Genomic DNA, 15,805 nt, shown 5'->3' on the forward strand with positions numbered 1-15,805 from the left:
CCACAGCCATGCAGAAAGGATAAAATATTAAATGATCTAAGATCTGACAATATACTTGCCTTCCAAATGTCACTATTAATCTTTCCCCCATTCAGAACAGCAAAATCACTCCATGGCTGTTTCTAGACATATAATTATTCACATAGGAAAAAAGCACATTGATTTAAAGAAAAAGAAGAAAAGGAAAAAAAAAAAAACACAAGACACTGTTGTTAGCATTGATATTCACAGGATGGGTTAGGGAACAAGTTAACTCTAATGGCAACCTGTTGGCTCACTCCCCCATGTCTAGGTTATCACCTGAAGACTAGGGCAGGAGAGTGGTGGTGCTTTCATTACTTACCAAATAAATGACTAAATACTATTAGAAGCAGACACTGACGTTATTTCCTAAAGGTAATTTTAAAAGCAAACCATATAATTCCAAGTATTTGATAACTAGCATACCTAATTCCATAGTAACCATTTTCCTCCCTATAAACCACACAGAACTGTTTTCTGGAGGTGGGGATGGAATGAGGGATGGTACTGTATTTGTCTGGAAACTAGGGAATACCCATGGCTAAGGGTCCTAAAACTTGGGGGTCAAGATATTTTCACTTAAAAGAAAAAAGGAGAATGATGGGGAGAGAGGGTTAGTAGGGAACACAGACTGACTTCAACCTAACAAAAAACAGCCCTAAACAATCTAACATAAATTCCTATAATTCATAAAAGTTACTTTTTTTTTTTTTGCTACAAAAGGCTCATCACAAATTAATACTTGATCATGAAATACTTTTCCTTTTTTTTTTTTTTTTTTTTTTTTTTTAGATGGAGTCTTGCTCTGTTGCACAGGGTAGAGTGCAGTGGCATGATCTCAGCTCACTGCATCTTCCACCTCCCGGGTCCAAGTGATTCTCCTGCCTCAGCCTCCTGAGTAGCTGGGATCACAGGCGAATACCATCACGCCTGGCTAATTTTTTGTATTTTTTAAATAGAGATGGGGTTTGGTTGGTCAGGCTGGTCTCGAACTCCTGACCTCGTGATCCACCTGCCTCGGCCTCCCAAAGTGTTAGGATTACAGGCGTGAGCCACTGTGCCTGGCTGATCATGAAATGATTTTCTAAACATAATTATACTTCAAGGCTTGAAGTCTGGCCTTATGGAGAAGGCTCTTGCAATAACTGATTTCCAAATCGAAACAACTCCTCCATCTACCTCAGACCATGAGAAAATGTGTTTTTTTGTCTACTAGGCTTAGTGTATATTCAAATATTTTTCATCTAAGATTCGGGGAAATAAGCAAGCAAGGCTAATGAAACTCAGGGACAGTCTCGTGAATCTGCTTTACTGACTGGTTAGGCAAATCTGTTTGTATAAGAAATCAACCATCAAAACTTTTCAGTAAAATAACTTTTCAACTGAAGTTCTTTGAAAATGAGAAGTGAATACCGACCCATAACATTTACTCACAACATTGATACAGTTTTGAAAACCACTAAAAGCACATAAAAAAACCTAAGCTTCAATGTCTTGTGCATCAAAAGATACATTTATTTTAATTTTTTTTTCCATTCTGCTGCTGTCCTTGAATATTTAAAAAATTTTTTGAGACAGGGTCTCCTTCTGTCACCCAGCCTGGAGTGCAGTGGCCTGATCACGGCTCACTGTAGCCTTGACGTCTTGCTCCAGCAATCTTCCCGCCTTGGCCTCCTGAGTAGCTGGGACTGTTGAGGTGCATGCTACTACACCTGGCTAATTTTTTAAAACTTTTTTGTTGAGATGGGGGTTCCACTATGCTACACAGGCTGGTCTTGAACTCCTGAGCTCAAGCGATCCTCCCACTTAGGCCTTCCAAAGGGCTGGGATTACAGGCATGAGCGCTTGTGCCTGGTGTGATAAGCACTTACCAAACCCTGCAAGTCTCGCCGAGGGTCATGACATTGCAAATTTGGGTCCGTTATTACCCTGCACATGTGTGGTGTCATTTTCTTTTTGGTCTCGGCACCTAAACTACAGTTTTTCAAGATAAAACAGGAACTTCGACCACTGTATTTATTTTTTAAAAATAATTTCTCTTAATGAATAAAGGGTATCCTTTACCTTTCCCCTCACTCTACCCCCAGAAGCAGTGTTCAGTCTTTATGGGGAGAAAATTAATAACCTACGATAATTTTAACCTATTAGCCCGGAGGAGCTGTGAACCCCTGAAAAGGGTGTGGGGTTTGGTACGCGTAAGTCTTCCTGAGAGAAAGATGCCCAGTTTTTCTCATATTTCCAGACGGGCCAGTGACCAGTTCTGGTTTGGATCAATGTAGGGCTCCTAATAAGGACTTAAGATGAGGATCTGAAATACCAAGTACAAAATAACATTTTAAGCTACAATTTCCTTTTCAAAAAAAAAACAAAAAACTTACATGGCCTCAAATTGTCATCATTGTTTACATGTGAGCAATATTCGTTGTTAAGTTGCACTTTGAAAAAGGATGATCAGATGATGAATTAGGAAGACTCAAGATAACTGTGTCTTTGTGGAGAAACTTATTAATACAGAAACAAGAAAAAAAAAAAGAGGTACTTCACAAAAAGAATTTAAAATCAGAAATGATCCCCAAGAGACACTATACATTGAGACTACAGAGGGTAAAAGAAGAGTATTTTCTAAAACAAGTACTCAGAAAAGTCTTCAGTACTTAATTAAAACAGTTTCTAAGTGTGTGTGGTTTTTAGATTTTTTAATTTACTCTTTGGACACAAGGGTATTTGTAAAGTAAAAGCTAAAAACAGTACTAAGACTGTCAGAATCCAGCTCTCATGTTATGGAAACATGAGTTAGATGGCAAGTGTCCAACAATCACCTTTTATAGATTTAAATAAACAAAGGCTCTGCATAGTGATTTCACAAAACCTTAACATGGGCACCCCTAAAGAAATTCTTTAGCACAAAGCTCAGGAAGGAAAATGGAAACTAGTGTTATACGTGTTATGACTGGGCCAAAGATCTTTTTCCCCTCCTGTATTTAAAACTATTCATTTACATCAAAGATAACAAACTCTCTCCAATGTATAAGTGACCAAATTTTTCTTTTTTAAAAAGTTAAAATCAATGAAAGACTCACTTTTTCTTAAATTTTAAGAACTACATGGTCTATTCATCTAATTTCTTTAGTTAAGAAGAGAGAATATTTTCTACATTTGGCTAATAAGTTTTGCTAATAATTTTCAGTTAATCAATTTTTTAAAAAGAACAACCCAACCGAGACTCTTCAGTTTTACAGAAGGTCTGTGTCCACCCCAGTCTTCAGTCTGTGGGGGAGGGGCGGGAGGGACAAAGGAAGAGGAGAGACACAGAAAGAAAATAAAAGAGGAAAAGGCAAGTCGGACGATATGCCTCAGGAAAGACACAGACACAAAGCTGGGAAAGAGGTGGTAACGGACCAACAGGGACCATCTTCTACCATGAGCCTGGCAACTTTCCAGGCAATGCAGCTAAAGCCTTGCACAGCCAAGTGACATGCTGGTGCCAGAGGCATAGCTGGGACACCCTCCTGGTGCTTGTCCTGATCTTGCCCAGGCTGCAACACCCCTTTCTGTGATTACTTGATCCTGCTCGGTTCTGGGAGAGCCCTGGAGCCTTAGCTCCTCAGAGATAGTACGTCTAGGGGGACTGACCCAATGCCCAGATATGACACTCCTCAAAACCCTTGAGCACCACACAGAAGCTGTGCGAGGCTGGACCCAGTAGGGAGGGAATCCAATCATATCACCTTCACTACTGAGTTTTCTTCTTCCATATTTCTCTTCTGGGGACTTGGAAAGCAATTCCACATAGCAAACAAAAATGATGCATTGTCTTTCCGTTGGAGAAAGGCCGACAATGGAGCTGATTCTTTGACAGTGTCAACAGAGTGCTCTTAAAGATGAAGCCTCAGGGGCTGGGTATGTCCCTACCAGGGGGCTTTCTCTACGGTGCTAAGAAAATCTCTATGAAGTGATATCAAAATGCAAACCAGAGGGCAAGGGTGGAGGGCTGAATCTGCTCAGAACTGGGTAGGGGAAAAGCACTAAAAAATTCCCCAGTGGCACTGACAGAAGCTATAGTCATATCATCTGTGTGTGCACTTGAAAAGTTCTGAAGTTAACACAATGCAATGCTTTGAATGTCTGTCCATCCCAAAACTCGCATCGAAATTTAATCACCAAGGTTGCAGTATTGAGAGGTGGGGCCTTTAAGAGGCTCTGGCCTCATGAGTAGATTAATTCATTCACAGATCCATGGGTTATCATGAGAGTGGGACTAGTGGCTTTATCAGAAGAGGAAGAGAGACTTAAGCAGGCATGCTCAGCTCCCTGGCCATGTGATGTCCTGCGCCCCCCCGTTAACCCCCGCCACCAGCAAGAAGGCCCTCACCACATGCAGTCTCTCGGCCTTGGACTTTTCAGCCTCTATAACCATAAGAAATACATTCCTTTTCTTTATAAATTACCCAGTTTCAGATATTCTGTTATAAGCACCAAAAAATGAATAAAGACACACTGCTTCCTAGAATGCTGGGGTTCAGATTCTGCCTCTATACTCACTTGCTGTTTGACTCCAATTCCCTCCCATATCAAATAGGACTAAGAAGGCCTCCCACCAACGTGCAGACAAAGTGAGATCCAGAATGTCAGCTCTTAGCACAGGGACCTGCTGCCCAAGGGTGCCCTGCAAATGGGAGTTTCCTTATGATCTACTCTTCCCACGAAGGAAAAAGCAGTTTGGGGATTACGAAGGGTTACAATCACGCCTCTCGATGCCATTTTGTCAAGGCTTAAGCCTTAATTAAGTATGGCCTTGATAGTAAATGGCAGAAAACCTGGAATTCCAAGGACTATGGCAGGCAATGTCAGTGTTTTACCAATGTATATGTGTATAGTTTTTCTTTTTAAGACAGGGTCTTGCTCTGTCACCAAGGCTGGAGTGCGGTGGCATGATCTCAGCTCACTGCAACCTCTGCCTCCTGGGCTCAAGTGATCCTCTCACCTCAGCCTCTCGAATTGCTGGGACTACAGGGCATGCATCACCATGCCTGGCTAATTTTTTGTATTTTTAGTAGAGAAACTCCTGGGCACAAGGCATCTGCCCACCTTACCAGAAGATTATAGCATTATGGTAAATCACACAAACATAATTCAGAGAAGTTAAAAAAAAAACACCAGACTAGTAACCTAGACCAACAAAAGCTGGTACAATTCAATCAGTCTCTATGAGCAGCAGTGCAATGCAGAGGGGGCCACAAAACCCAGGGCTCTAGAGCTGGCTCTGTCATTGCAACAGATCAACTAACAGCTCCCTCGGCTATGTGGCCGATTCATTTTTTCATTCAGCAAATAGTTAATGTCACCATGAACTGGGCCCTGTGCACAGGATGAGGGGAACAGGCTGAAACCACCAAGGAGCTTCCTAGTAGGAGAGTGACATACCAGTGGGACAGGTAATAACACTACAGTGGGACGTGATCGAATAGAGGGCTTTCAAAGCAATGGGGTAAGAGCAGTAGCTCCGGGGAGACAACAGGATGAAGCCAGAGAATTTTGGAGGAAGTGACACGCAAATAAATATGGGGGTCTACAGTCACTAAAGGACCTGTTGTCCTACTTACTCAGCGTAAATTCACTTGGAGAGCTTACGCAAAGGGCCCCACCCCAATCTGCGGCCCCCAGAGGTTCTCCTGGCACCATTCCTCAGCTCAGTGGCTGAGAAATGGCGCCTGCACATTCAACAGGCCCTGCTCCAAGATTCCTTCCAGCACTCAATGTTATGATTACTTGACTGGGTCAAGAAGATCGGAAAAATGAGGGCAGACCGCCCCTTTTACGTTGTCATCTTATTTCTTGCGTATATGAGAATACACAGGCTTTTCCCCTCCTTGGGCGGCGGTGGGGGGTGGGCGTTAGGCTCTCACATCGCCCCTGAGGCCATGAGCACTTCATAAGAACAGAGGGATTTAGGACTAAGGAGAAAGCATAGTTTGAGCAACAATTCCTTTTCTCGAGCTTCAGACCCACCTTCTCCATACTTTCTTCTTTAGGAAGACCAACACACCTTCATTTGAAAAGATGGGAAGACTTGGCCACGGGCCAGTGGATATTCATAAAGATATTTTGTGTGGCTCTCCGATCTCTCTAAAATTCAACATCCAAGTCGTTTGCAAGGTAATTTGGAACAAATAAATGGTTTGGGCGGGGAACATCACCATGTGACAAATCTCAGCAGCAAATGCTTCCTGGCCAGTTTATAAAACTTTCGAAAATACTGCTGGCATATGCAGCGGAACCATTATCCACTGCGCTTAACACTTCCCAAGTGAACTTTGGAATGTGAAATGTAAAATTTTCAAACTGTAAGGAAGCCTTCAGTGCTAAACTTTTGTGAAGCCTAGTCAACAGATTTAGCACTTAGTTATTTGATTCTTTCTTTTCTTTTTTTGAAGCCAGCTCAGAAAAAAAGCTGAATAAAATATGCATTTCTAACACAACATATTACAAGCTTCTTCTGTCCCTTAAGATTTTGCTCTCTCTTATGCTTTGAAATTGGTTGAAATAGATTCTATTTGGGAATCAAAGGAATGGTGTTAAGAGAAATAATCATTTCTCTTCAACTGTCATTAGCAACTGAGATAATGATATTAAGAGAGGTAATCTTCTAGAAGGCTCCGCATGTGATACAGCCCTCCCTTAGGGTGAGTTAAAGGGATTCAGGAGTCTCCAAGACTCCCAGACATACAATACTGTGAAGTGTGGGGTGGAAATAGGGGTCAGGAGACCTGCAGGAGACGTGAATTCAAACTTGACTCTACCACGTATTAGCTGCGTGTCTTGCCTAAACTCCTCAGCCTCTGTGTCTCAGTGTCAAATGTAAAATGAGAAAGACAACTATAGTACCAGATACATAAAGATTTGGGTTTCGGCTTTTTTTGGTGGCTTTTTGTTTTTGTTGTTGTGGTTAAGAGACAGGGTTTTACTCTGTTGCCCAGGCTGGAGTGCTGTGGTATGATCATAGCTCACCTGCAGCTTCAAATTCCTAGGTTCAAGTTATCCTCCTGCCTCAGCCTCCTAAGTAGCTTGGACTACAGGCACACACCACCACCACCTGGCTAATTAAATTTTTTTTTTTTTTTTTTAAGAGATGGGGTCTTGCTATGTTGCCCAGGCTGCTCCTGAACTCCTGGACTCAAGTGATTCTCCTGCCTTGGCCTCCCAAAATGCTGGGATTATAGGCATGAGCTGCAGCACCTGACCACATAAGGGTTTTATGGGGAGTAAAGAGATAAGGCATTAGCCTGGACTATACTTGATTTTTCTTAGTGCCCCGGTTTAGTATTGGTGTCAGCATCTGCACATCAGGGTATGTGGCAGGCTGACTCCTTTCCCTAATTCTCCTATTCCTCTTCTATCTGCCCACCTCTTTGCCTCTATGACTTTCATTTATATCCTTTTAAATCTGCTTGGTTCTTTGACTTAATAGAGGACCTTATGTAGGGGGAGAAATGTGTATGATGTGAACACCTGAAAGGTCAGCCTGAAGACTGTTGCCTCGTTGCTTTCTGAGAGTGCTGGATATGAGTCCCTGTCTCTCAAACTCCTAAAAATATGCACCCTTTAACCAGCTTCCACGGAGGGATAAGCCTTTGTGAATACCAATGGCACAGTGAGCAGGAGAAGAGAGGAAGGGAAGGTGAAGAAGATTCCCAGAGTCCTGGGGTCTGGAGTCAGGGAACTGGACGCATCCCATCCTAACCCCAGCTGAGGGCTACTTAACTCACTGAGTCTCGGTTACCTCTTTCTTTAAATGGGGAATATACTGGCTGACTTCTCTGCCCCAGGAGACTCCTGAGAAGATCAGGTAAAATGATGTCTGGGAAAATACCCTAAAAACCACAACAGATCTTTAAGAGTAGCGAGGAGGCTGAGCAGTGGGGCTGTGTCGGGGGAAACACTGAACTCCAGGGCAAGAGGACCCAGGGTGCGCCCTTCGGAGCCTGGGAGGGGCCCTGGACAGTAGTTAGCACAGGGATACGAAGCAGGCACAGACAGAGGAAAGAGTAGGCAAAAATGGGCCCCAGAAAGACGAGAGATGAATTCTGCTACCTGGCACTTTTCCCCCGAGCCATGGCCCACCTGTGCTGCATTCTTCCCAAGACTTCTGCCAACATCATGAAAACAAAAGGCTACCATGTTAATTAAAGAAATACAGCTCCGAGCTCTGTAAGCCTCAGGATGCCCTGCCTGGAGTCTACACAGCCACGCCTGGGCCTCTGCAGGAGGGCTTTCCAAAGGACTTCCCCCCTGCCAGAGGTAGGGGGCTTGAGATTCATGGAACAAAAACTGCCTCTCAGAGTTAGTCCAATCTCCCTTCTCTAGGACAGCGAGGAAGCAGAGCAGGTTGAAATCCCATAGCCAGGGAAGCTGAGTGATAAGACCTCTGGCCTAGGATCCCGGAGGATTCAGGAACTGAGCTCTAAAACCAGAGCTGCCACTGGTCACTAGCCTCTCTGCACCTCAATGTCCCTGTCTGTAATATATGAATGCTGGCACCAGATGGTGCCTTCTCACCCTGGTGTTCTCTGGATATAGGGCACTCTCTGTCTGGGAAGATGGTTAAAGGCTTAGAATAGGGAATGAAGCCCTCTGGATACAGGGCACTCTCTGGCTGGGGAGATGGTTAAAGGTTTGGAATAGCGGAATGAAGATGGTTAAAGGCTTGGAATAGGTGAACAAAGAAAGAGATTCTTGGCAACTGAGATGCCAAGATAAAAGGTATACAGGTAAGAAAGGGAGGGCATGTCTGTGCCTTAGTGAGAACAGAGGCTGATCCTGGCCTGCTCGGCTTTTAGGAGGCCCCCACCGTGGTACAGGGATAATCCCGGGATGCAACTGGGCAGGAACAAGAAGAGGACCCCTCTCCATGCCAGGCTCCTTGAGGGTCGAGACGGTGTTGGTTCATCTTTATCCCCCAGCACACCTAATGCAAGATGAACAAACGATTGAATAGAAATTGCCCAGGGAGTAGGAATTATTATGCTTCAATAAAAAGTTGTCAAAACTGCTCAGTGATAAGCAACAAAGCCCTATGAGGTTCAGTGGTCCTGAAGCATGTGCCTGATGATCAGGGTAAGGCACAGATGAACTGAAGTCCTTGCCTACAGATGAGGGTACGGCTGCCCCAGTCCATCACTTTCAAGTTGGAGAATCTGAGGTCCAGGCTGTGTAAACGAGAGACCAAAGCCCTCCTCGAACAGCAGGAATGTGATGAGAATATAGGGCTTACTGCCTCCCAGAGAAGAACAAGTACATAATCAAAGATTTAGAAAACAAGACATTGTCTACTTTTAAAAACAGGAAGGGTGGTAACAGTTGGAAACAGATAAAGAAGCTTCCGCAGGTAAGAGATGCAGCTCCAATGCCCTTCATGCCTCAAAGCAAAAAACGATCAGCTTGTTCGAAGAACCCAACACTGTGGTCAGAAGGGGGCAGAAATGCCTGGGTGTCAGGGGTCAAGCCAGTTTTCTCAAAAGAAGTCATTACTTAATTGTGACCTTTTCCAACTCTAGTTCTCCTGAATATTTTGCTTTCAGTATTCAACAAGGTTCACTGCAGGGATCCTTATACCAATAAACACCACGATGAAATTTTTTAATGCCTCAATTCTTTGTTTAAACATTCAGATTTCTTCCTCAGGGACAGCAGAAATTCATGCTGCTAATTGTTTCTAAAATAATGTCACTTCTGCTAAACAGATTTTTTAAAAATAGAAATTAAGCATCTGAGGGCTCTCCAGGGTTATTCTTGCAGACAATCCCTCCACGCTATCAAACGAACCCAAGGCTAGTAAGATATGTAGTAATTATAACACGTCTGGCCAAAAGATGTTCTTCTGTGTGTAAATATTTTATGGAGCCAGCACCAGGCAATGGTAACTGTAGAGTAAAGTACTGCCTTGGTGAGCCCTAGGGAATCTTAACCACTTCTCATTAATCAGCCCCCCTCACTTTCTGTACCTGGAATGGTGTTTCAAGAGACCAAAAGCCATTAAAAAGTAAAAACATCTCTGAAAGATGGATATTAACACTACCTACTAAGAGGAAGCATTACTGAGATTTCAAATGCAGCATGCACAATAATCAAAAAGCTTACCTTGATGACCTGTTGGGGCAGAAGCAACTAGTCTAAAGAGAAAGCACAAGTTACATCTATTCTACTAAGCTGGTAAAAAGACACTCCGTTTTACCTCGTTCTCTGGGGTGGGAGATGGCGTAACAGAACTAAGTGACCCTTTCCTAGAACCCTGGAGATCTGCTGGGATGGAGACGGGCCGTTCCCACTGGGTCGTTCCTGTTGGGATGTGCCAGTAATAGGTCCCAGCGATGTCATTGATTCTTTTCCAGCCAGGCGGCAAATCTGGATCAGTCTGAAATGAGTGATCACTCCATATATCCGCTGAAAAATGGAGTTAAAAAAAGAGAAGATTTTATTAAAAGAGAAAGAGTCTTTCAATTTCAGCACTATTTGTCAGGTGACCCCCACAGGCAGATGTGTCCATAGTCCAAATGATTAGTTCTTCCTGGTATGTCTGTGAAATCCATCCATACTGATGTGTGGAGCTGTACTTGGTAAAAGAGGTAATATGGAAACAAATGAAGTGGAAAAGAAGGCTGACACTTGAGAACAGGGACACAGAAGCTTCACTATCGAGTCATCCTACAGCTCTAAGAACCCTATGAACAAGATAAAGCTCCAAATCAGAATAAACTTCCCAAGCAAAGTTCACATAGTTATGCAGAGTGTATTGAATGCTTTTGTCAATTAGCAAGATTATTGGTTGGCATCATGTCATTGCCAATTATAACTCTAATTTTCTTAAAATGCTTTCTATAAATGAGTACTGCTTTTATATCTTTCACGTGCTTTAAGAATCTCTCATTTGACTGGGACACCTATAAAATAGCAGTAGTAGCAGTTGTTTGTAATACTCTAGAATTCTAATTGAGCACAAAAGATTCCTAAGGAAGGCCAGGCACCGTGGTTCACGCCTGTAATCCAAGCACTCTGGGAGGCCAAGGCGGGTAGATCACCTGAGATCCGGAGTTTGAGACCAGCCTGGCCAACATGGTGAAACCCCGTCTCTACTAAAAATATAAAAATTAGGTGGGTGTGGTGGCGCACACCTATAGTCCCAGTTACTCATGAGGCAGAGGCAGAAGAATCACTTGAAACCAGGAGGCGGAGGTTGCAGTGAGCCGAGATCACACCACTGTACTCCAGCCTGGGCGACAGAGTGAGATTCCATCTCACACACACACACACAAAAGATTGCCAGGGAAAGCAGATTGAAAAGCCTCGGAAGTCAACAATGGACCAGACTGACTCTACAGACAGGCCATGTGAAGCGGCGTGTGGGTGAGAGACAACGAAGAATGGTGGTGACTGTGGAAGACGGGAAGCACCTGCAAAGTCCAGTCACTCCAATTTCAAAAATTAATCCTTTCAACACTGCGAGGGCCAAAAAAATACGACTACCAGATAATTCTCATTACATCTGGCCTTTCTATATATCTTATCAGTTTCCTGATTATCTACCGGCTTTAAAAATCTCATTCTTGGCCTTGAGTAGACTAGGAAATGGGTGACAGTGCTAGAGAAGAGAGAAGAGAAAGGGGAGGAAGTAGAATGAGAAAGTCACCGAGATGGAGGGGCAGTAAGGGAATCACAGGCAGCTATATCAATGGAGGTAGGAAGAAAAACCACAAACTTCAGCTCTAAACCCGGAGATTCATTTTATTCTAAGGATTAGGCTGTTTCCTATGTGGCCATACAAAAGCAGACAGACTGCTTTCTGGTGATTCAAATGAGAACACAAGTGGGCCTGGCTCTGTGCCAGTGTCGCTGCACCATGTGGGCAGGCATCATGGAGGCAGAGCCACCGTGAGAAAGAGAGAAATCAATCAAAGGGGCTGGGGCTGGGTGCGGTGGCTCACGCCTGTAATCCCAGCACTTTGGGAGGCCAAGGCAAGTGGATCACGAGGTCAGGAGATGCAGACCATCCTGGTTAACACAGTGAAACCCTGTCTCTACTTAAATACAAAAAATTTAGCCAGGTGTGATGGCGCATGCCTGTATCCCAGCTACTTGGGAGGCTGAGGCGGGAGAATCGCTCGAACTAGGGAGGCAGAGGTTGCAGTGAGCCAAGATTGGCGCCACTGCACTCCACCCTGAGCAGCAGAGTGAGACTCCATCTCAAAACAAACAAAACAAAACAAAGGGGCTGATGAAGGCTATGGGCACAGATGTACATGCAGGTAGTCACTTTCCTCATTTAAATCTGCCAGAGGCTAAATTGCCACTAGTCTCAAATTATGCCAGGAATTTCCCTCTCCCCTCCACAGGGAGTGAAACATAATTATAATTAAATAATTTCAAGTTAACCAAATTTTGCAGAAACTATAATCAAACACGTGTTTATATTTCTTTGTCCTGTCTCCTTTTTAGGGGATGAAGGGGTCATTTCTGTTATTTTTTGTTTTCAGCATCTCAAGTGGACACGTAAGGTAAAATACATAGGTTTTGAGATTAAGTTGGAGAAAATCCTAGCAAGTGGGCTTCCTTGTCCCATTCTAGGGGTTCACAGACAGTTCTGGGGCTAGAAACTGAAAAGATACAAAGAAGCTGCCAGTTAGCATTTCTGTGGTTTATGAGGTCTTACACTAGCTGTCTTTACCACAGAGACATTAACATGCAGGAAGAATAGCTAAATACACCATCAAAACATGAGATCATGTTTTGATCATGAGATCATGTCAGACCAACAGCAGAGGCCAAGGTTGGTGGCGTTCAAGCTGGGGTGCTAAGGGTGTACCTAGGGGTAGCATGAGAGGAACTTTGTGCTGAATGGCAGGAATAGGGCTGTTTTATCTTCAGCCAAATGCACCCTAGTTTTATTAAGCTTATGCTGAGATTTTGTTGAAGTAAAATTAAAAAGGAGGTTTATTCTGTTGCTAGAAATAGATGGTAACGATGGTGCTGGTGACAGAAGTGAAGTGGGCACACCTACAGTATTATTAATAGGTTTAGAATCATTTCTAGAATCCCTTCCATATTCCCTCACATTGGTTTAAAGGATTTAAGCCCTGTGAGGGTAGGCAGATATCATATCTGTCTTATTCAGCATCATATTCGATACCTAATATGGCAGGTATTCAATCAAAATTGGATGGATGAAGAGATGGGAGGAAGGGAGGAAGGGAGGGAATAAATAAAGAAGAAGGAAAAATTCAGGTATAACCTTAAGACTGAAATGACAAACAACAACAACAACAACAACAAAAAAACAGAAAAGAAGGAAGAAACAAGTGAATCAATTAGGTCTTCCAATGATGGAAACCGGAACCTGGCACTTAGCAAAAGAGAAATTCTAAAGAAATCAATTCTGCGCGATTTCACAGAACAGAACAATTTCATGACTCCCAAACTTACTAACATTTATCTATCCCTCGAGGGCATATGTGAATGTCCTCATGGATAAAAAGAAATATAATACAATAAATTAGAAAGAGTCCTGGGCTGGAGACCAAGAAACCCTGAGTGAGATTTTGTTTATTTTTCATACTGAGAATTTCCACAGGGAGGCAGGAAGTAAGCCGAGTGAAGACTCAGCACCATCACACTTCATTTTGTTTAACCTTCATAGACCTACAGAGAACTACACATTTAGTTAGGCTGGGTGGAGTAACTCATGCCTATAATCCCAGCACCTTGGGAGGCCAAGGCAGACAGACTGCTTCTGTCCAGGACTTTAAGACCAGCTTGAACAACACGATGAGGCCCAGTGTTTACCAAAAATACAAAAAATTAGCCGGGCATGTTGGCATGTACCTGTGGTCACAACTACTCAAGGGGCTGAGGATGGCCAGGTATGGTGGCTCACGCCTGTAATCTCAGCACTTTGGGAGGCCTAGGTGGGTGGATCACTTGAGGTCAGGAGTTTAAGACCATCCTGGCAAACATGGTGAAACCCTGTCTCTACCAAAGTACAAAAATTAGCCAGGCATTGCGGTGGACAACTGTAATTCCAGCTACTCAGGAGGCTGAGGAAGGAGAATCACTTGAACCCAGGAGGCTGAGGTTGCAATGAGCCAAGATCATGCCATCGTACTCCAGCCTGAGTGATGGAGTGAGACTCTGTCTCTGGGGAAAAAAAAAAAAGGCTGAGGTGGGATAATCACCTGAGCCCAAGAAGTGGAGGATGCATCGACCCATAACCATGCCACTGCATTTTGACCTGGGTGATGGAACTGAGATCCTGTCTTTAAAAAAAAAAGTATAGATTTAAATAAATACTTTGGACTTTATTAAATGAGTTAATGGTTTTCAATTGTTATCAAATTGGGGAAGAAGGCCAGGCACGGTGGCCCATGCCTATAATCCCATCACTCTGGAAGGCGAAGGCAGGTGGATCATTTGAGATTGGGAGTTTGAGACTAGCATGGCCAATATGATGAAATCCCATCTCTACAAAAATTAGTTGGGCTTGGTGGCGCACACCTGTAATCCCAGCTACTCAGGAGGCTGAGGGACGAGAATCACTTGAGCCCGGGAGGTGGAGGTTGCAGTGAGCCGAGATTGTGCTATTGCACTCCAGTATGGGTCACAGAGTGAGACTGTCTCAAAAAAAGCAGGGGTGGGAGGGGAAGAAAACAGTGGTGCAGGTAGGTGGAAGTCCAGGCCCTTCCTGAACTTTTCAACCACAGCAGTGCCTGTTTTGTCCGTCATTACACATTGGTCTTTATGTATTATTTTCTTTGAAAACAAGGATCAGTTTTTCTTTAAAATGTTTATTTAAAATAAAAGTTTAAACCAGAGCTAAGGCAAGAGAACAGTGGAGTCAAGGTATCTAAATACCAAACAGCTGCTTCTGTAAAAGACTGTTCAGAGTGCTGCAAAGCCGCTTAGTGGCTGCCCTCCGATGGGTACCACAGCATCACAGCGGACAGACAAGGCGGGAGGGAGCGCATGCAGAACAAAACAAAACAGGACTATTGGAAAACACCAGGGGATTCAAGGAGGAAGCTTCAATCCCTTTGGTTCTCACAAGATTACTTAGTGAAGCTTTGCTGAAGCAAGGCAAGCGGCTGAACACTGTGGAAAAGGAACAGTGTCCGGCAGTGCCGCTGCCCTTCTGACTCTCAGCAGTTTGCTTAAGCTGAGCGTCCATCACGAACCCACGTTTGATGGATCCGCTTAGAGCTTTGAAATCACAATGTGGTATTCTTGGTTTTCAGTGGGAATATTCTAAAAGACCTCCACCCTGGAGAATGTTTTTCTGTTTGGGGGCATCACGTGCAGCAGTACTCTTAGCGGGTGAGATGTGGCATCGGGCAGCCTCACATGCACCATGGGAACCCATCTCAGAGCGACTGGACTGGAGGACTGGCACTCGCATCAACTGCAGGGGCTACTGAAGGGAAGGTTTACAGGAGAGTTCAACTGCAGAAATCTAATACAAAGCCTGCAGAGCTCTTAAAATGCCTCAAGTCACAACACAGTAGATATCCTTCCATACCAGTCAGCTCGGCAAAAATTAAAAAGTATTACAACACCATGCAGCACAACAGGATCTTGTAGACACTGCTGCTCGTAGAAGGTGTAATTTGGTGCAACCATTTTGGAAAAGAAAACAGTATTAACTAGACAAGGGGAAGATATCTCTACTCTATGACCCAACAATTCCACACTTGGTATGCGCACCAGGTAATGTATTCATATCAGCATCACTGAAATAATCAAA

General features: G+C 43.7%; 1 protein-coding gene across 13 annotated transcripts in view; it reads right to left on the bottom strand.

Moving 5' to 3' along the window:
• The window catches only part of APBB2 (amyloid beta precursor protein binding family B member 2), a 410,561-nt gene that overhangs the window by 133,774 nt on the left and 260,982 nt on the right, over positions 1-15,805 (bottom strand). For 10 of the 13 annotated variants that reach the window (XM_074396049.1, XM_074396050.1, XM_074396052.1 and 7 more), the window contains 2 exons: positions 10,253-10,461; positions 60-122 (listed from right to left, as the gene is read on the bottom strand). In XM_074396049.1, the coding sequence (XP_074252150.1) occupies positions 60-122; positions 10,253-10,461 (272 nt within the window). The remainder of the gene's footprint in view (positions 1-59; positions 123-10,252; positions 10,462-15,805) is intronic. The other 3 variants (XM_074396056.1, XM_074396055.1, XM_074396054.1) reach the window with 1 other exon arrangement.

Source organism: Saimiri boliviensis, chromosome 3, assembly GCF_048565385.1.
Source record: "Saimiri boliviensis isolate mSaiBol1 chromosome 3, mSaiBol1.pri, whole genome shotgun sequence".
NCBI classification, from domain to species: domain Eukaryota; kingdom Metazoa; phylum Chordata; class Mammalia; order Primates; family Cebidae; genus Saimiri; species Saimiri boliviensis.